Raw genomic sequence first — 22,991 nt, forward strand, 5'->3', positions numbered from 1 at the left:
ACTTTCCCTACTGTTGCACTCTCTGGAGTGGGAATAGTAATTGTTACACCTACGCTATCCAACACTTTCCCTACTGTTGCACTCTCTGGAGTGGGAATAGTAATTTTTACCCCTACGCTATCCAACACTTTCCCTACTGTTGCACTCTCTGGAGTAGGAATAGTAATTGTTACCCATACGCTATCCAACACTTTCCCTACTGTTGCACTCTCTGGAGTTGGAATAGTAATTGTTACCCCTACGCTATCCAACACTTTCCCTACTGTTATACTCTCTGGAGTTAGAATAGTAATTGTTACCCCTACGCTATCCAACACTTTCCCTTCTGTTGCACTCTTTGGAGTTGGATTAGTAATTGTTACCCCTACGCTAACCAACACTTTCCCTACTGTTGCACTCTCTGGAGTTAGAATAGTAACTGTTACCCCTATGCTATCAAACACTTTCCCTACTGTTGCACTCTCTGGAGTGGGAATAGTATTTGTTACCCCTACGCTATCCAACACTTTCCCTACTGTTGCACTCTCAGGAGTTGGAATAGTAATTGTTACCCCTACGCTATCCAACACTTTCCCTACTGTTGCACTCTCTGGAGTTGGAATAGTAATTTTTAATCCTACGCTATCCAACTCTTTCCCTACTGTTGCACTCTCTGGAGTTGGAATAGTAGTTGTTACCCCTTCGCTATCCAACACTTTCCCTACTGTTGCACTCTCTGGAGTGGGAATAGCAATTTTTACCCCTACGCTATCCAACACTTTCCCTACTGTTGCACTCTCTGGAGTTGGAATAGTAATTGTTACCCCTACGCTATCCAACACTTTCCCTACTGTTGCTCTCTCTGGAGTTGGAATAGTAATTTTTAACCCTACGCTATCCAACACTTTCCCTACTGTTGCACTCTCTGGAGTGGGAATAGTAATTGTTATCGCTACGCCATCCAACACTTTCCCTACTGTCGCACTCTCTGGAGTGGGAATAGTAATTTTTACACATACGCTATCTAAAATGTATTTAGCTTTTTTATTAGTATTATGTTGTTATTAATTGTTATTTATGTGATTATTTTATGTAAATAAATGTATTAGTAATTTATTATATTTTTATTTGTTTATACGTTATGAAAATAATAATTTAGAGTTATTATTATTGAAAAATACATTATGTATTATATATTTATGAATATTAATTTGTATTACATTATGTATTATTTTTAAAGATTATAGTACATTTTTAAATATGTTTATTACATTTATAAGTATTATTTTGTTAATATTAGATTTTTATTTTATTTAAAAAAAACGATATTTTACAAAAAACAATATTTTTGTCATTCTATATTTTATTTACGATATATTTGTACTTACCTTGTTAGGGATAGGATTCCAATATTTTTGACTTCGATATTTTTGTTCCGATATATTTGTATATCGATTTTTGTGTTACCGATATTTTGTCAGACATTCACTGATTCATAGGTTCCTACTTGGACTTTGCAAACTCGATTTCAATTTTAGTGCCAATGACACCTTTCAATTGCATTATCTCTTAAATCTTAAATGCTAGAAAGATGAGTTTGAATGGACTGGGGATCAGAATGACACAACGACTAAGGGTAAAAGAGAAAAAAATCCTTTGGTCGCTATATGAGGGATGAGTGATAAAAAGACCACAGCGACATTGAATGTGGTCAGGGCAAAGTTAGCTCACCGCCCTATGCTTCAACTTGGTGTGGTCCTCTGTCGCCCGGACCAGAAGTGCTGGGAAGCCTCAGGGTAGCTACGTGCTATAGAAATCTAAATTCATTCAAATTCATTCATTCTGTCCTAAGAAGCCTCCTGCTACCCATTGGCCTTTTTTTCTGAGCAGTTGGTTCTGATCACTATTGATTCATTTTTGGACCACAAGTATATACAGAGTTTAGTCATACACCTTTTTTTTACATCCTCCAGATCCCAAGCCCACTTTTGTCTTGGGAACTGGGAATTACAGCATCATCTTCTTCTGGGATATCTAGCAGCAACAAAACTCTTCCTTTAGATACCGAGACTGCTTCTCAGCCACATGGTAAACATCAGCATCGAGAGTCCTGTTTCTGATTAACTACCCCTCTAAGACATTTAGATGTTTACACCCTGCTTTCAGTTTTGGCACTGGGCCTGTGTTTATGTTAAAAAGGGGCACTGGAGGAAAGCTGTGGCCTATCAGGTCAAACAAATCATATCAACACAAAGCTAATAAGAAACACATTTTTGTAGACCTCCTTCCAGCTCCCCCTGTGTCAGTTTTCTTGTCCAACTTGCCCACAGTCCACTACACTCTGCTGCCTGTGTACCTGCTGCTCTCTGTTTGCTCCTCCTCTTCTCATTTCTTGCTCTGTTTTGCCTGTTTCTGCTCGCTTTTCTGCCCTCTGTTTTGCCCTTTTTTCTCCGTTTTTTGCCATCTGTTTGGGCCGACTCTGCTCTGTTTTGCCTTTCCTGCTTCTTTTTCTTCAGTCCACTTAGTGTTTCTGCTCATTTTTCTGCCCTCTGTTTTGCCCTCTTCTGCTCTGTTTGCCTTTTTCTGATCCCTGTTTTGCCTTTTTCTGCTGGTCTTTCTCCCCTCTGTTTTGCCTGTTTCTGCTTGTTTCTTCCCTGTCATTTTCCGTCTCCGGGGATTTCCCTTCTCATGCCACCCAGCGCCCGCCCTCCCCGGGACCTACTTAATGGAGGCCACAGTGTGACTCCATTGAGCATGTCTTCGTGCCAACTCCCCCTGTGACAGTTCTGTCCAGCTTGCCCGCAGCCCGCTACCCTCTGATATCTGTCTACCATGTGCCCTCTTTTGTGCCCCCTTTGCTCATTTCTTGTTAAATTTTGCTTTTTCAGCTTGTTTTTCTGCCCTTTATTTCTGCTTTTTTCTGCGTGTTTTTCCGACCTCTGCTTTGTCTTTACTGCTCTTTTTTCAGCCTTCTGTTTTGCCCATTTCTGCTTGTTTTTCTACCCTCAATTTGACCTTCACTGTTTGTTTTTCTACCCTCTGTTTGGCATTTTCTGCATGTTTTTCTGCCCTTGGTTTGGCCCTCTTCTGCTCTGTTTTGCCTTTTCTGCCCTCTATTTTACCTTCCTGTTCGCTTTTCTGCTCTGTTTTGCTCTCTTGTGTTCTGTTGTGCCTTACTTCTCATTTTTCCTCCCTCTGTTTTGAATTTCTGCTCGTCTTTCTGCCCTCTGTTTTGCATTTTTGTTTAGTTTTTCTGCCATCTGTTCTGCCCTCTTTTGCTCTGTTTTGCCTTTTTCTGCTCATTTTCCTGTCCTCTGTTTTGATGGTCTGCTAGTCTTTCTGCCCTCTGTGCATCCTCTGCTCGTTTCTTGCTCTGTATTGACTTTTTAACTCATTTTTCGGCCCTCTGGTTTGCTTTTTTTCTGCTTGATTTTCTGCCCTCTGTATTGCCTTTTCTGCTAGTTTTTATGTTCTCTGTTTTGCCCTCCTCTACTCTTTTTTCCCTTTTATGCTCATTTTTGTGCCCTCATTTTTGTGCCCTCTGTTTTGCATTTTCTGCTCAAACATTTTTTTACCTTCTATTTCGCCTTTATCTGCTTGTTTCTTCCCACTGTTTCCTTAAGGCCTGTGGCAGTGAGAGCTGACACAACAGGGACCTTGCACCCCAGCTCCCAGATACCCCCAGGTCTTCAAATTCTGAAAGATTGAATAATTTTCCCAGACTGTCAAACCATTTGTGATTCGAAATGGGTCACAGCCTTGATTTTAAAAGTTGAAAATACTTTCCCAACTTGTACAAGTGGCTGACTGTGTACCAAAATGCTCTTTTGAGGTTCAAAAGCCTGTTTATTTGTGATTCACAGGCTTTACAGTGCAAAGAGGGTTTGCGCATGAGGACTAGAGCTCCTGAAAAAGTTATCCAAAATGGCTACTCATTGGAAACAAATTGTCATAATTCTCTACGGTTCGGTTACAGCAGTTGAAGGAGCATCTTTGTTTTTATTTAACACCAGCCTTGAATGTCATGAAAGGGAAGCATGCTGTTCACTCATCTTATCCAATGCCCTGGCAGCAGCCCACTGGCCCACAGCCCATTTTAGGTTTTGCTGGTGATGAGACTAGTGGCTCTTGAATGGGATGTTAAAAGGAATGAAAGCCCTAAACCTGCCCCATCTGAGACTTCACTAGACACAGCTGGGGCTATTCCCAAAGGCAAATTTACATGTGAGAAAATATGCACAGGTAAGTGTAGTCTAACACTTTTGAATATCTTTACCACTTTTGAATATTCACCATTTATGTGTGTAAAGTAGTCAAACACATAGATTTTCTTGTCTCCACCCCCTGAAACGGGATGTGGAGTCAGTAAAATGATTATACACAACTGTAAAGTTAAAATTAGAAGTGACTTTATGACTGTCTGTTTTTGACATTCCTCAAACTTGACGAAGATATCCCCAGTCGGTGAGCTATGGGCAAAGGCTTTAATAGTGGGCTTACTCTTATATAGGTGGGTGGGTGCGTGTTTATCCAAAAACCGCTCACTTAACCTCTCCTTCCTCCTCTCAACCTCTCCCATTTAGTTGTAATTATTACCCATTTTCCAGCCACTCTGCCCTTTCCCTCTCATTTACTACTGAAACATGTACCTATGTGTGCAAATATCTCTACTGTCAGGGTTTAGAACTTTGCGTAAAAAAGATAGAAGAGGTAGAGTAGTAGATGTCCATGCATAGGTTTGTAAATAGCATTTTCTAGCATGTAAGTTGTACTATTGTAGTACTACTCAATGTATTACACAATGCACTTTGTGAATAGTCCCCATCATTCCTAGAGTGCATCATCATAGTATTATTCCCTTGTTGACAAATTATTTGGGATACATTGGATTAAACAGTGGCTTGAGCCTATGCTGCCATTTGCAGACAAATGTGTTCTTTATAATTATCTGATCAATAGTATATAAGAGTGGAGAGGCGCACACAATGAAGTCAGTGATACAAGAGAGTCCATGAAATGCGTAGATCTTCTGTCCTTTTTTTAAAAGTATTCTTTATTTTCACATACAACGGCACAGCCAACGCGTTTCATTCCCATTCGTGCCTTGGGAATTTCATCAGGGCATATACTAGACATCCAACATTCCACGAGGAGGAGCGGCGGAGAACGGAGACCATATCACAGGTACCGTCGCGTACTAACGCGAACATCACCCCCACCGAAGCCGGTTATCTTCCCGAGCTTATCGATCCCCCCTCCGCCTTGGAGCCCCCCTAAGGGGTCCGGAACCAATATACTTCTTGACTCTCCATAGTGATATTTTCCAGCCAATCAGGGGGACTCGAACCACCATTCCACTTGGAATTGAGTGTGAAGCACTTTTCAGGAATACACTGTGATCTACTGTGATCATTCTTCTACGTCAGTTTCCTAAGAGGAACCACATCGAGAATCTTCGCACTGACTTGATTGTCTAGTATATGCCCTGATGAAATTTCCAAGTATCATGATCAGTTCAGAGGTACCTTTTGCTGACTTGGGTAATTCCTGTGAAAACATTATAGAAATAGTTTGGTATAATATAATCTTTATGGCAATGGAAACCTCACTTCTTTCGAAATCAACATCATAAATATGGGAGCGCTGTCCTCTGAGTAGACAAACAAGATCTAAAATCCATACACTTCATGTTTATTACAGTATCTCACTTTGCAAACGCTCACCCACAATCCTTCCTCAGACAGTGTTTTATACTTGAGATTAGCTTCACATTGCAGTCCAGTCCATTTTTCTAAATTCGCCCTCAGGGTTTTAAGCAATACATTTTAGATCAATTTGTTGAAGCACAGACACCTCTTCTTACCCTAGACATGAGTAATCTGGCCCAATCTGTAACAGCGTGTCCTGGAGAACAAGTATAACATACTCTTTGGAAACATAAGAAGTATTCATTGGTTTCACAAATACTTTTCTATCTCTTGTATAATTCTCATTGTAAAACCTATTTAAAAAAATTATGATCCTAAAAGAAAACTGTATTACTGATTCAAAGAAAGCATAGTTTAAAAGAGAATATGAAAATGCTCTCTGAAAGGTAGCTCAGTAGAGGCCATCCCATTGTTTGTGCGGTACATTTATTTGTTTTGCACCACTCAATTCAGTTGGTGGACAATTGATATGCGCTAAAAGTGCCTTTCAAAGATGGGAGGACAAAAACAACATAAACTGGGAAGGTTGGCAGTCCTACCTGCACTGGGACATACAGGTCTTCAAGCACTCAGCTGATCCTGGGGAGCCGTAAATAAACTTACTTCAACCCTTCCTCTGCTTACCAGCCTGCCTCTGCTTACCAGCAACCAACAGACTCACCCTTCTCCATGCTTCATCACTGTTCTATAGTAATATATCTTACTGTAAGATTTTTGTAAAGCAAAAAATGAACTGTGGTATATCTTGCAGGAGCAAGTGGGCATAGCTTGCTTTCAGTGTAACTACGGTTTGACTTTTCTTACTGCAAATAAGTGTTATCATCTTTAGTGTGTTTATTAACTGAGTGTCACATATGTCCTAATTTAACAGGTGCTTCCGCTGCGCAAAGTAGGGTGGAGGCACCTGGACGCATCTTATTTGGGAGTGTCCAAAAATTTGCAGTTTGTGGGAGGAAATCGAGGTATATCTTAAATTCATATTGGACCCCTTATCTCAATTGATAAATCTATTGCAGTTCTGGGTTGCTCACTTGTCATCTCTACGCACAGAGAATGCCTATTTATTGCAGCATTAATAATAAGATCTTCAATCTTACAACTTTGGAGACTGGATAAGGTACCTACCTTCCAAGCATGGAGAGCGAAATTGCGTCTAATCCAAGAGCTAGAAAAAAAATATGCAATAAGATCAGGCACAATAAGAAAGTACGAGAAATAGTGGCGCTTATTTGAGATATTGGATACGGATGTGGACCTATCGATTATCCAATATTATCAAGAGGAAGACAAGAAGGAAATATGTGGAAGCCGGATTTTTGATAGAAGGAAAGGGTTTTTGCTTATCTGCTAACACACACTTTGCACTTTTCTCTATCACGCTTCTCAACCAACTGAGATAATTCTTACAAATTTAGATCGCATTTGACAGGTAGCAAAATTGTTGATATTTTTTGCTTTATTTATAGGTTGCGCAAAATGTACGCTCTTTTTACATATTTCAATATATGTTACACCTGGTATAGAGTGATAGAGCAGATGTGGGCTTACTTTTGTGATATTTAGTACTTTGCACGTTAACTTAAGATGATCTTTTTAGTGCCTCATATGAACACAGTGATTGTTCTGTTGAATAGTCTGAAGCATGTATCTATATTTGGTAGTAGTTAGCACTTTGCACTTTAACTTAAGGTGATTTCTTGTTTTTTCAATACTCTGGAACATGTATTTATACACAACAGTAGTGCATGTTTATAACTCCAATGAACTCTCAATAAAATAATAATAAAAAAAACATATGTCCTAATTTATATTTTATAATTAAAGCACATTACATTTTTAAATGTGTGTTTTATGATAGTTGTTACAGCATTTATTAATGCATTTCTTCACAACAGATGTCAGCTAAAAGTAACTATGTCATTTATCTTCGTTTGTAGGCATATTTGAATTCCAGGTGTACAGATACTTTGTGGACATATTTTGATGATACAATTCAATTTGCATTCTATCTTTCAATGTGATAAAAGAGCCACCCATTTTGGACGTTTCATCAGACAAGTTCTTGTAGAAAGTTTTTTGTAGTAGAACTGTAATTTGGTTTAAGGTTTACCTATTCTACCCTTCTAAGGAAGGATAATTGCTCTCAGCCCTCCAGGTATACCTGTTAAATAACCACTTACTGGTGTCTTTTTAATCCTGATAGATTGAATGGTTAACATCATTACTTGAATCATACTTTAAAACTGGATGAATAGAGATGTTTAAGAACACATTCAAATGTGTAGTAAGGAGCAAACCGAACATTCAAAGTGCTGCATTGTTGATTGCCCTTATCAATAGAAAAAAACCTTTAAAAATGACATTGCCTGTAAAAGATCAAGTTTATGGCATCATTGTTAAGATCATGGAAAGTGTAGCAATGTAAAGGCAAATTACACGAATCAACACCACGTCTCCTCTGGCTCATATGCCAGCCTATCAATATTCGTGGCCAATTGTTCGTAAATAATAATTATGTATTCACATTTACTGCTAGAAATGTATTTAAATATCAGGCTGACTTTTGAAATCCCTGCCTCTTTTATTTGTATAATGCAGTTGCCAAACTATAGCTATGTTTGACTGTACTATGATTTTGATAGCATAAAAACCCTTTTTTAAGGTAATAAGACCTGTATTATGGTAATAGGACATTAGAGTATGAAGAAAATGATGCTACATTTCAGGTTGAGTCATGTGGTATACAATTTCGAGAATCACAACGTATTGACCATCGTTTGATAGAGCTAAAGAACGTTCCCAGCAGAAGTGACAGGAAACCTTGCCCTGATGTGGTCCATGATCTAGCAGTCGTAAAAAGATGTGACTTGTATTTTGAGAACAATTCTTCCTGGGCAGGTCAGCTCGATTTTCCTGTAACACGTGTTTAAGAAAATTAGGTACGCACTGTGAGCAATCAGTACAACGTAACACTACAAATGATCATAACTTAATATTAAGTGAGCCACTGAAAGATTGTCAACAGTGTTGTACAAAACATTGGGATATGCAGAGTTTAAGAATCAATTTACAGTTACAATTTAGGGAGCTCTGACTGAATCTTGCAATTTGATAATGTAAGAAAAATATAATTTGGGAGAACATTGGATGTACAATGTCAATAAACAGGTAAAGGTTAAGTATTGATTTCTCTTTTTTGCTCTTTAAGTTGTAGGCAAAGAAGGCAAGAAGAAATTGGGCCGGAGTCGATCTTTCAGCAGTCATTCGATTCATTCAAAACAAGGCACCCTGGAGAAATGTGCTAAGTATGGTTCATCAGTGTTTTAACTGTCTATTACATTCACAAGTAAAATTCTTTGGAAATGTAACTATGGTCTTTTTTTAGGAATATTTTAAATCTGCCTTATAATATGTTTGCTTTGTAAAGGCTATATTTAGAAACAAATGCTATATTTAGAGTTCAGTGGTAGCTGAAAATCCTATATTTTCTGAAGTGAGTTATAGATCTAAAGGATAGTTCATTAGTGGAATTTCCTATAACATAGAGCATTGCAGATGACATTCCACATGGGATTCCTGTCTGGATTTTCATCTTCTCCAGAGTTTGAAGTATTTTTAATTGCTGCCATCTCTTTGTATAATCTGCAGCTCATACCACCAGAAACATGCTATATGGTATACAAATTATTCTTCACTACTTTATAGAAATATTGATAAAGTAGCATTACGACATGCATGTACATCGTTTTGTGGGGAGCTGTATTAATCAAAAATGTAGCCAGGAGCATAATGAGTGTCAATGAAGACTGTGTGACAATTGATAACTAAATTGCACATCATTTCATTTTTAGGTTGAGCATTCAAGACCTCTTGTATATTCTTTAATATATACTTATATGTGTATATACTTTGTGGGCTCTGGGGATCAGGCCTAGGACTTATCTGCTTCAGCTTAGGAAATTTTTTTCTGTTCAACTGCATCTATTTAACTGTCTTGATAGAAAACGACCAGCAGAGGTCAGTAAAATGCCAGAATCACTTCAACATTCTCTAGATTCCAGCCCATAGCAATTGTCTTCCACGAGCACCAGTAGACAATATTATTTGTTTCAAGTCTTGTATTTTGAGTGATATGACCATCAAAGGCCCTGATTTTATATTAAAAACAGAACTTTGGACTATACCATTTCCCGCTGAAAAACAATATTTCTCTCCATGTGTTCCCATACCTGGCATATCACTCAGTTTGGTGTTTACTTTCTCTCCATGTTAAAGAACAGTAGATGTTTCAGCACTAAGGATATTGTGCTGCATAGCTAAATACATATTGGGTCCCAACGGGAAAACCAATTGCATTGCAAATGCTTGTTTTGGTAAAGCATATAACAGTCCAAGAGCCAACTGGATGAAGCTGCTTTGCAAACTTTATGAGATTAGACATTAGAATGGCACATTAAGAATATGTAAAACTGACACGAATTTTACTGTTGTCTTTGCAATTTCTTAATTTTTCTATTCAGCTTGGATCCACAAAATAAAGCTTTGAATACGGGCTCATAGAACCTCCTCCCACAATTAGTGTATTAAGAATTATTTATGTGAGTTTTCACTTTTTAGATGTATGGGGTGCCTTTCCTTTTAACCAATATCATTGATCTTATTTTTCAAATTGTGTATTGTCTCTTTTATTTGGATCTGCAATTTTTGTCTGCTTTGCCAGAGAATGAACTCTGATGTAGGAAGATAGAATTATTATGCCTAAATTACCTTTTCCCCATTAATCTTCCGAATTGCTTTTGTACGGTTTGTAATTTTAGGCATTTAATTGCACTTTGCTGTTTCATCTCACTGACAATAAATTCAGCTAAATGAGTAGACCTTAATGATCGTCCATTAGTCTAATACATTATTTTTGTTGATATGTTAATTTCTTTTTTCTGATTTTAGTCAAATTAATTGCACAGGGTGCACAACATTTTATCATTGAATGGCACTTTCCAGTGGTCATAATTACTGGGCTAATTTTCTGCTGTGACATTTTAATGTCATCAATAACAAGCATTGTCAAAAGTGTTGTTCGAGGTGCACATGCAAATCATTATAACTAGTGAAGAAAAGGCAGGGTTATTCTGGAGTAGCTGCGTATTCATAACCAGAGGCTGTGGGCTGCATTCAAGAGCAACACCACAATTTTTATTTGGTTAATTAGCTCAACCATTTTCCTCATGAAATTGATTTTCCTTGTTGCTTCCATGTTTTGTTATAATTTCGTTTAGTTTCTTTCTTTCTATTATTTTTCCATGTTCTATTTCTAAACCCCTATGTGAATGATTTTGCTGTAGGTCAGTTTTGTGAAAATAGAATTCCATTGTGACAGTCACAATCCTCTTTACATTAAGCTTCTTGACAGAAGGTAATCATTGTTTTATTCACGATTTTCTCTGAATTTTATACACATTAGAACATCTTTGTACATTTATGTGATTCTAGGGCACATTTTTGATGTGTTTCTATTTTGAAACACATTTATAATAACCCTGGGCAAAGCACTACGCTACGCTCGCGTAGTTTGCAAAGTTTATGCTACTTTGCACTATGCGAACTGCACGTAGCACAGTGCAGACACGCGTAGCGTAGTGCAGCAGTCATTTTTTGCTTGCTCACGGTCCTCAACGTCAAGTTGGCGACCGCGAGAAAGCAAAATTACATCCCGGCAAGACTTTTTCCTCGTTCGCAATAAGCAACATCAAGTTGCGGATCGCGAGTGTGGAAAATAAACCTCCTGGCGAGAAGTGTCAATGCGGGGAGGTCAGGTTTCTCATTGCGAGTGGTCCCATAGGCTCGCGACCATTTGCAATGAGAAACTACCAGTCCGCGTTGAGAAAGCTGCCGCTTGAGTAAAAATCTACTTGAGCGGCAGAAAACGACAGGTCGTACTGTGCAAGATGCCGTTTTCAAGGATTGCACAATGCCGGATGCTTGTCAGCACTGTGCAATCATTGAAAATGGCATCTTGTACAGTGCAAACAGGGTACTACGCAGTTCGCGTATTGCTACGCGTAGCGCCAACTGCACTTTGCGTAGCAACGCGTAGCGCTACTTCGCGAACTACACCCAGCCCTAAATAACAGAATTGTAGCCTGCAAGATGTTACTTTTTCTCTGCTTACTTTTTTTATAATTATTCAAATCAGTCAAATACAGTACATTTGGTTGAAATAACCAAAAAACTAAAAATGTAGCTTTGCCAGAGCTCCCATAAGCTGCAATAATAGTAAGAATGCTCCTTTGAGTAAATCAGAATCTGCACCTTCTCCCCTCATGCCTAGAAGGGTATGTGAAGAAGCCTGTTTTTCTCACTTACTAATCAACACATCCCTAAATAATTTTCCAGTGACTTTCAATTTCTTCAATTGTTCTCTCAGCATCACAACTGCTATCCAAGATGGTGAACCACAAGTTGTGGTGAAGTATCAAGCCCATTCCTCCTTCTCAGTAACTACCAGAGCCTCGACTGAGGAGCTAGTGCTGCTTCTGACCTAAGAAAATATGAATCATGCACCTGTCTCAGTGGATGTGATAGCAGGCACTCCGGAGGTGGTACAACCACCTGTTGATGCACCTGCTGATTCCACTATTTTAGCTCTAACTGAAGAAGGACCCAGTCAGCACACTCAAATATTTCTAGGGTGCCCAAACCTCAAAGCATTGCTACAAAACACGAAATAATTGGAGGCTAGTACGATAAGTGATCTTCACGGGAAAGAGCTAGAAAGGTGATTGATGGGGGATGGTCTAATTTCTGGTAATTGTGAAGATACCAATTCATCCGAACATACAAGGCAGGTTCCTTGTGGACATTGGCTTCTACAGATTCCTTATACAAACTCTTTCCCAGAAATCAAACTGGATCTGGAAATGTTTTGTCACAGTAACAAGTCAGCAGCACCATATGTCACTGTGTGACATTTCTCACAGAGTTGTGCACCCATGAAAAGTGATGATTAAGCTCTCATTTAGAGACATAGGCGCTGATGACATAAGTTCCCTTTTTCCACGCCTCTCATTAAATCTAGAGCCTCACGGATGTTCTGTCTTTTATTTTCTTTTTTTCTTGTGGAGGTAAGTGTTTTCTAAACTGCCTCCGCCGCAGTCTTTGATTCTGAAGTTATGCAGCAGATGCTGTTTAATAGAATCAATGATGGTGCTGTGCAAATATAGCATTGGGTGCTTCGACCCATTAGACAAGGTCTCATACTTTGACATGTGGGTACTAATGAACACAAATGCTATATGTATGGGTGAATTCCAGATTGCTCCTTGCCACTCTAAAGTAGAAATCACGGACGTTATCCAAATCACATGCCCAAGGCGCACCACATGATGCACAAGGTGAAACCTTCTTCCTCTCACAGAAAAGAATAGGTCAGAAGAGTACACTAGGAAAATTGACTCTTCTGATGCTTCAATCTGCCTCTCGCAGGTTAATTTCCCCCTATCTGGAGGCTCTCATTCACACATTGATGCCTTTCATAAGGCCTTGCTTAAAAAATAGCTTTCAGAGGTCTCTCACTGTTTGACCACACCAACAACTTCAACTTTAGTCATGCCAATGGCAGCTTCAGCCACAACTTTAGAGGTTTTGTCCTAGCGCAGAAGCCCTTCCAACTAGACTAACTCCATGGCTGATCTTCAAAATGCCAGTGGGTTCAACACCTCTCCTGAGTGAATCCCATAGGTCAGTGCCTCAGCAGAGCAAGTACATTTCCTGATACTACTGAAGTTGTAGACATGCCAATAATTTCAGAGCAGCAACGGGTGAGGGTGAGACCCATGCCTTGACGCTGAACATGCAAAAACGGCCGACCAGGAACAGCTTCCAGGTAAGAAACACTGGTCCAGGAACGGGAGACACAATGCTGCTGGCCGTGGTAGCTGCGAAAGTGGCAAATTTCTAATGTTGGCCCATGAGAGGAGAGCAGACGATGACGGGAGCTGAGCTGAGTGAAGGGAGTCTCCAGGTGCCTCGCTGTGGTAAGAAGGTCTTTTCTGGTTGAGGAATTGTTCCGATAGACCAGCCCTACCCAGTTGGGGCACCCTGAGCAGGCATACCATATAAATAGAACCTGGATGTTCCCCTGTAGTTAAGTTCTCCTTTGCTGCAAGGTCTTCAGCATTTTCTACGTATATATAATTGCAAGTCATATCTGGAATTTCCCTGCATGATTGACAAATAAAGAGCAAATCACTAATAAAACTGGATGGGCAAAGTATGTGACAAATGATATTGAGGGGTGCAGGAGTTGGAGCTTCTGATTTGAGTCCTTCATCCATAATTCAGAGGGCTAAGAGGAAAGCAGTGCAAACATACGTTTTCGCATGCCTTCTCCACCTATTCCTCAGCAATAGGATTCTCCCCCGGAGGACATTGGCAGTTTTCATAACCTGATGCAATGGGCTGCAACCAGGTTTCAGTTACCAGTCACAATAGAACACACTGATTGCTTCTTGCATGATTTTAAAGATGAATACAGGAAAGTCACAAGAGAGATTCCAATAATTGATTATATTTGGAATGAAGGCATAAAACTTATGAAGACACCGGACTCTATACCTGCGGTCCTTCCGTGAAATGAGAAAAAGTACTGTGCTCCTCCATTATCAGTTCAAGGTTCTTCCTTTCGGATTGAAATCGGCACCAAGGATCTTTAAAAAATGCCTCGCACCAGTGTCAGCAACACTGAGATCTCAAGGAATACAAGTGTTTCCTTATCTTGACGACTCGTTGCTCAAAGGTTCTTTGCAGCAAGTAACCGAAGATGCAATATCAGCATGCCTGCATCTGTTTTCAAAGCTAGGACTCACTCTCAATGAGAAGAAGTCACAGTTACATCCTCTCCAAGTAATTCCTTTTCTGGGAGCAATGCTAGACACCATACAGTGCAAAGCATTCTTGTCAAAAGATCGGCAACTACGTCTGCAAAGATTGGCAATATCAATCTCAAAAAGAAAGTCAGTTTCTGTCTGGACATACTCTTCCCTTCTGGGGATGTGCTCATCTGCAATAAACCTTTAGCACGACTCAGAATGAGACATCTGCTAGTGGAGTTGCATCTACAATAGCAGAAAGCCGTAGGGTCTTTCGACGATTCCATCCGGGTCACATCGCGCATGATAGACTCTTTACATTGGTAGTCTCAGAAAGCTAACTTGATTCCAGGTCTTACTTTCTTGCCAACCCCTCTAGAATTTTTTCTAACAACAGACGCCTCCATGGAGGGATGGAGAGGCCATCTCCAGGATCTACAGATTCAAGGAAGATGGCCTCAAGAATACCGTCAACAGGACATCAACAGATTGGAACTGCGCGCCATCTTTCTCTCTCTGCAGGCATTCCTTCTGAGGATTGCGCGCTCCTCCGTGCTGGTCCGTACCGACAATACGACCAGCAAGTACTACATCAACAAACAGGGAGGAACAAGGTCACTGTCCCTGTCGCAGGAGGCTCAGGAACTGTGGGAGTGGGTTACAGCCCACAAGATAACCATCAGAGCCGAACATGTCAAAGGGCTTCAAAACACATTGGCCGACACCCTGAGCAGATCTCTCTCGGATTGCCACAAATGGGAGCTGGATCAGAAGCAAGTGGAGAAGATCTTCCACATTTGAGATAAACCAGCATTGGATCTCTTTGCGACAAGAGAGAACAGGAAATGTCAATACTACGTCAGCAGATTTCCTCAACCGGGATCAAGGGGGAATGCCCTGTCCATGCGATGGTCAGGGATTTGTGCGTACGCTTTTCCCCCAATACCGTTGATTCGGAAAGTGCTTCAAAAAATGAAGAGAGAGGGCTGCCTTTTTTTCCTGAATGCACCCCGCTGGCCAAGACAATACTGGTTTCAGGAACTGCTTCTGCTATCCCAGGAGGATCCTATACGTCTAGTTCCAACTCTCACAATGTTGACAATGGAGAGAGGTCAAATACTTCATCCAGATCCACAGTCGCTGCGCTGGCTCGCATGACTTCTGATTTCTTAGAATTCAAAGATCTGACTATATCTCAGGACTATCGTGAAATTCTAGCCAAATCTCATGCCCAGAGTACACTAAAAACTTATCGTTTAAAGTGGAAGCGATTTTGTCATTGGTGTGAGGCTAATAATGTCCATCCTATACAAGCTCCGGTAGAGGACATTCTTCCTTATTTATTATCTCTGGCCAAAGCTGGGCTTGTGTTCTCCTCTACCAAGGTCCATATGGCTGGGCTTTTCAGATTCCGGAAGAGTTCTAACAAGCATTCACTTTGTTCCTATTATCTTATCAAACAATTTATGAGAGGACTCTTTCGAGTTTTCCCCCCAATACGTCCTCCTCCTCCTCCAGAGTGGGAGTTGAACAGGTGTTGGCTGAATTAATGAAGAGACCATTTGAACCCAAACACAAGGCTGAGCTCAAATTTCTAACATGGAAAGTGGCACTTTCAATAGCTCTTACATCGGCTCGAAGGGTTAGTGAAATTCAAGCTTTCACTGTTTCAGAACCTTTTCTGCATTTCTCCAGGGATTACGTAACTCTACGGACAAATCCAAAATTAATTCCTAAAGTACCATCTTAATTCCATTTGAACCAGCCTGTAAAGCTCAAAACTTTCTTCCTGGACCTGGACCTTCCTGGACCCAGCCACTCCAGCGGAAAGAACTTTACATTCACTTGATGTCAAGCGTTGTCTGAAATTCTATTTGCAGAAAACTAAGGGCATCAGGCGATCCAATCAATTATTCGTCGCCTATGGTCAAATCATGCTTGGGACTGCTCTAACTAAGGCAACTATAGCCAGGTGGCTAGCCTCTGAATTCATTTTTCAATGACAAGGGCAACAAACCTTTGCAGAGAAAGGTCAAAGCGCATTCCACCAGAACTACGACTTCTGCAGCGCTATTTTCTGGAGTACGTTGGAAAACATCTGCCATGCTGCGACATGGAAGAATGTCCACACGTTCACGAGACACTACTGTCTGCAATCTGCGTCGCAGGACGATGCAGCTGTAGGACAAGCCGTCCAACATCTCTTTCCTTAAGGTTAGAATTACGTATTTTGCTTATGCTGTTTTGTATATATATATATATATATATATATATATATATATATATATATATATATATATATATATATATATATATATATATATAACATAGGTTTCACACCAGTTATAGTTAGCTGAACATTTTACTCATACAAAACCATTGAAATTCCCACGTTATAGTTAGTTGGACTCACTATAACTCGCGCGCCCTCAATCCACTGCTGCTGATGTCACATATTACATCATTCATGACATGGTCAGTGACCTCACTGATGACATCACTAATGACATCTCAAATGACATCACTGATGACATCACTGATGACATCATCCAGTGTCTGTGTGTTTCTGAAAAGTTAAAATACAGTTAAGTTAAAGTTAATAATTTACATATTGAAAAATGAGTGGATGTATGAGTGTCTGGATGAAGGATTTAGTAGGTGTGTGACTGACTGTATGAGTGAGTGATTAAATGTGTCTTACTGAATGCATTGGTTAGTGACAAACTGTCTGAATATGTGCATCAGTATGTCTGTTGTTGTGTAAGCTGCTGCCTGTGTTGATCAGTAGCTATATGAGTGGCTATATGGGTTATTGATTGGTTGTTCAAGTATTTGTATGTGAGGGTGAGTGCATGTGGGGGTGGCTGGGAGGTGTGTGACTCTGTGCATATATATGTGAGCAGTTGATTCACTTGGTATATGGGTTCAAAAGTGCATGTGGAAAGAGCTGTATGGGGGGTTGACTGTCTGCATGGATGTGCTGGTGAGTGAATGGCTATCTCAGTGCCCCATTTCCAAGTAGGTACATATGTAAAACACAGTGCATGTGAGAGTTGCCATATATAAATGACTATACATGAGAGCCTGTGATTGCGTAGGTGACTGTATGGTTCAATGTGCACTTGTATTAGTGATTGTAAAAGAGAGTAAGTATGTGTTACTATATATTTGAATAAGTAAGGTTTAGTGTGTATAACTTTGTAGTTGAGGAAATGGGAGTGTGATGGATTCTCTACATAACTGACTAGGTGTTTGAGTAACTCTGTGGATGAGTGTCAGTGTGTAAGTGTCTGTATAGGTATATGACTGGATATGATAGTGTTCTATTGATGAGTGACCGTATGTATGAGTGATTGTATGGGTGAATGAGTGGATGTGTGTGTACACCTAGAAATCAGTGAGTGCGTATGTAGTTACTGGTATTGGTGTGTCAATAATTTCAGGAATATTAGTTTGTATTTAACACTGGGTGTATCAAAGGTTAGATTAGAGTGTGAAGAGGTGCATCGTATTATCACATGGATGATATCATCTGTGATGTCATCTGTGATGTCATTTGAGATGTCATCAGTGATGTCATTTGAGATGTCATCAGTGATGTCATCAGTGATGTCATTTGAGATGTCATCAGTGATGTTATTTGAGATGTCATCAGTGATGTCATTTGAGATGTCATCAGTGATGTCATCAGTGATGTCACTGACCATGTCATGAATGATGTAATATGTGACATCATCAGCCGTGGATTGCTGGTGCGCGAGTTATAGTGAGTCCAACTAACTATAACGTGGGAATTTTAATGGTTTTGTATGAGTATAATTTTCAGCTAACTATAACTGGTGTGAAACCTATGGTTTTTTCAGTGAGTTTCAAAGGTTTTTTAAATGCTAATTTCTAACTATAATGAGTGTGAAACCTATGGTTTTTTTCAGTGAATTTCAAAGGTTTTTTAAAAACGAATTCCTAACTATAACGTTTGTGAATCTTATGGTTTTTTCAGTGAATTTCATAGTTTTTTTCAAAAGCTAATTCCTTTGTATATTGACTTTGTAACCTAGGATTTTTTTATTTTTATTAGCTGTTTTTTACAAGAATTAATTATATTTTTTTTAAATAAAAATTATTTTATTCAATGTATATATATTTTTTTTAAATTTTTTCCTGGTGCGCTCAGGGTGCGTGCACCGGTGAGCTTACCCGTATCATTTTGCCTTGGAGCGCTCCGGGTGAGCGCACCGGTAAGCTCTCCCGAGAGCGCACCGAGAGCGTTATTTCTGCGTTTGTTAAAAAAATATGTATGAAAAGTAAATAATAACGCAAGACATTTAGTACCATACTTATAAAAGCAGTATTTTTGATCTACAAAATGAAAATGAATTTACAGTTCCGTAAAGATGTCAAAACGTCACTCAGGCGCGCCGCGTAAGGGCCCCCAGAAGCGCCTACGTTCGCGCCGCCTAAGCGCCCCCGGAAGCGCTTCGGTGCACCGGCGTAAGCGCGTCAAGTCATGTGACCTTAAAATAACTCTTTTTATTGGTTGCTAACAGTTTTTTTTACAAAGAATGAAATCCCCACCCATTTCCTTCACTTCTTCTTTCACTTTTGTGACTGCAAGACTTATCTTTTTGCTCATGGATCTTTGTTGGATTACCATGGCTGCCAGACCATCCAGCAGCGATGATGACACAGAGAGATTTATTGATGAAGAGGTTCCTCCGCCCAGGGTAAAAGAACACTTCATATGGAAGTTTTTTTCCATTCCAGATGATAAAAAAAAGTAAATGCTCCAAAGGTGGAGTGCCGGATTTGTCACACTGTCCTCTCACGGGGTGACCTCACCAAAAAATATTCATTTGGGAACTCCACCATGATTCGCCACGTCGAGAGGAGGCACCCGCAGAACTGTGCCCGGGAGAGTGTCAGAGGTCTGGCACAAGAGGCTCCCAGGGATGGTGCCTCTACTTCAACCGGAGGACCAACTACATCGGTGAGGGGGCGACCAGAAGAGCTGATCCCTAACATTCAGCCTGCTTTTAATGAAGCCGTAATTAAATGCAGAAAATGTGAACAGCTACTTTGTTATGGGGAACAAAGTGTTATGCTCATGCTTCGAGCAATAGACAACCACCGCTGCCAACCCCAGTCCTAATTTTGATTATTTTTTTTGCTCCTGTTGAGCAGTTTCCCATTCCCTGTTTTTGTTTTTGTTGAAAAAAAAAGAAAAAAAAGTTATTTTCAGAACTACCTCCAATTCTCATCAAAGAGCTGTATTCTTAAAAAAATGAAAAAGAGTAACTGAAGTGGAGTTCAGTGAGAGAACAGAGGAAAATGAGTGAGAAAGCAAAGAAAGGGACGAGAGGGGAAGGGAAGTGAAGTAGGGGGACTGAAAAAAGGTGAGTGTGGGGAACGAGAGTGAGGAGAAGGAGAGTGAACATGGGGAATGTGGATAAGTGAAGAAAATGTAGTAAAAGAACGGTGGTGTGGAAGGGTAAGAAAAGAGCAGTGATTTTTAGGAAAGAGTGGAGATACAGACTGGATAAAGACAATTGAGTGTGAGACAAGGTGAGTAAGGCAGTGAAGAAACAGAGAAAGTGAAAGAAAAAGTTAGAGTAGAAGACTGAAGGCCACATTTATGAGGCCATGCGTCAATTTTACGCCGCCGGTGCGTCACTTTTTGTGACGCACCAGTGGTGTAAAAAATGCACCTTGTTTAGTCACATTTACAAAGTGACGCCTCTAGGTAGATGCATCACTTTGTATACCCCTGCACCACATTATACCTGCGCCAGGTGAAATGTATGCAAAGGGGGCATATTGACGCAAGAAAGGGTCGTAGAAGTGACGCAGTGAAATCTATGAGATTTCACTGCGTCACTTTTAGGACACCGTTGCGTCAAAATCTTGCGCCTGCCTCACAGCAGGCGTAAGACTGACGCAGGCCGTTTCACATGGGGCTAGCCCCATATGAAAGGATGCATTGCTGGAGTTGCGTCACTTTTGTGACACACTCCAGCAATGCATCACTTTTGTGCTTACAGATACGTCGGAAATACTGACGTATCTGTAACTCCTTGCAACATAATACGTCATACATTAAATATGACGCATGAGTAAAAGACTGAAGGCCTCATTTATGAGGCCATGCGTCACTTTTATGCAGCCGGTGCGTCACTTTTTGTGACGCACCAGTGGTGTAAAAAATGCACCTTGTTGAGTCATATTTACAAAGTGACGCATCCAGGTAGATGCGTCACTTTGTAAACCCCGGCGCCACATTATACATGCGCCAGGTGTAATGTATGCAGAGGGGGCGTATTGGCCCAAGAAAGGGTCTTAGAAGTGACGCAGTGAAATCATTGAGATTTCACTGCGTCACTTTTACGACACCGTTGCGTCAAAATCTTGCCCCTGCCTCACAGCAGGCGTAAGACTGACGCAAGCCCTTTCACATGTGGCTGTCCCCATGTGAAAGGATGCATTGCTGGAGTTGCGTCACTTTTGTGACACACTCCAGCAAAGCATCACTTTTATGCTTACAGATACGTCAGAAATACTGACGTATTTGTAACTCATTGCGACATAATGCGTCATACATTAAATATGACGCATGAGTAGAAGACTGAAGGCCTCATTTATGAGGCCATGCGTCACTTTTACACAACCGGTGCGTCACTTTTTGTGATGCACCAGTGGTGTAAAAAATGCACCTTGTTGAGTCATATTTACAAAGTGACGCATCTAGGTAAATGCGTCACTTTGTAAACCCCTGCGCGACATTATACCTGCGCCATTTGTAATGTATGCAAAGGGAGCGTATAGACGTAAAGAAGGGTCGTAGAAGTGACGCAGTGAAATCTCTGAGATTTCACTGCGTCACTTTTACGATGCTGTTGCGTCTTAATCTTGCACCTGCCTCACAGCAGGCGTAAGACTGGCGCAGACCCTTTCACATGGGACTAGCCCCATGTGAAAGGATAAATTGCTGGAGTTGCATCATTTTTGTGACACACTCCAGCAATGCATCCCTTTCCTCTAAACACTCTACTTTATTTTTTTACTCTATTTTTTTACACTGTTTTTCCCCATGGTGCGCATATGGTGCGCGTACCGGGGAGCGCCGGCAGCGCTTACCCCGCGAAAAGTTCAACAAAAAAAACGTTTTTTTGCCCTATAAGGTCTTTCTAGGACCCCCTCAGAAAACCTAGGGGGTCAGGGGGTGTCTACTCTGCCCCCTTTTAATTATTTCCCCCTTTCTTTTTCACCTCTTGTGTCTCGATTCTACCGAGACACAAGATGGCGGACTCTCCGGACTGTTTAGAATGTTGACAGACACCCGACAGCCAATCAGCTTTCCGCTTGCGCACTCCCGTAGCTCGCTGGGTGCGCTCCCCGGTACGTGCACCGGTGAGCGCTCGGAGCGCGCCTATAGATATATATGTGTTTTTGAAGTTAATTTTCAAGCAAACCACTGGAGCAATTTCCACCAAATATGGCAAAGGCACATCTGCGTACCAGTCCCTACAATTTTGACAAGTTTGGCGTAATTACGTTCAGCGGTTCGGGCTGTAGACTTGTCAGACCGTCCTATGGAAATTAACATGGGGAAAACATGTTGTGGGACCCCCCTTTTTTCTTAGCCCTCATTTCACGAATCCCCCCGAAACTTTCAGGGAAGGAGCGCAGCGGAGCTGGCCAAAATTTGGGAAAATTACACACAAATTCCTCAACCACCGCCAGAGTTATTCCCAATAGAATGTTGCGGATTTCCTATGGTAGCCAATCATAACTATAACTACCTACTGGCGACCGCCAGTAGGTAATATATATATATATATATATTTATATATATATATATATATTATGTTTATGGATTTCAACTCATGCTTATACTTATATTTTAAACTTGCCTTTCCTTAGAAACGGTTTATTTATATGCATTCTTTGATATAAAACTGTATGTACTTTACTAATGTTCTAACCTTCCCGGATGTGTTTTGGGAGTATATACACTCTTTCTCCCACCATCTGCATACAACACTATTTTGGCTTACTGCTTGCTATTCTGATTCAGGCTTGTGAATCTATGAAAGATACCCCAATACTGGATAAAAAATAAGTTACTTACCTGTAACTCCAGTAGTGGTATGTTTCACAGATTCACATGCACCCACCCTCCTTCCCGGCGAGACAGTTCTTTACTTGGGATCCCTACTTCTCACTTGTGCTAAGAAAATCTGAGGAGAACTGCCTCTGCTGGGAAGGTTCTAGAGGGTGATGGTAGCTGATTGGTTGGAACTATTTTTTAGTTCTTTTCATATAATGAGGTAGATAGGCTACTAAGTTTTAGACCTTTGCGCTTTTCTTTTAGCCTACTCTGTTTTTTTTACTAAGGCACTGCTTTTGTATTTTTTACCGTGGAACTCCCGCCCCGGCGACG

At 40.5% G+C, this 22,991-nt stretch overlaps 1 protein-coding gene across 2 annotated transcripts in view; it reads left to right on the top strand.

Moving 5' to 3' along the window:
- The window catches only part of PPP4R4 (protein phosphatase 4 regulatory subunit 4), a 1,899,245-nt gene that overhangs the window by 1,732,117 nt on the left and 144,137 nt on the right, over positions 1–22,991 (top strand). For both annotated transcript variants that reach the window (XM_086937722.1, XM_086937723.1), the window contains one exon: positions 8,896–8,992. In XM_086937722.1, coding sequence (XP_086793848.1) covers positions 8,896–8,992 — 97 coding nt within the window. The remainder of the gene's footprint in view (positions 1–8,895; positions 8,993–22,991) is intronic.

This window comes from Lissotriton vulgaris, chromosome 9, assembly GCF_964263255.1.
Source record: "Lissotriton vulgaris chromosome 9, aLisVul1.2, whole genome shotgun sequence".
Classification (NCBI taxonomy): Eukaryota; Metazoa; Chordata; class Amphibia; order Caudata; family Salamandridae; genus Lissotriton; species Lissotriton vulgaris.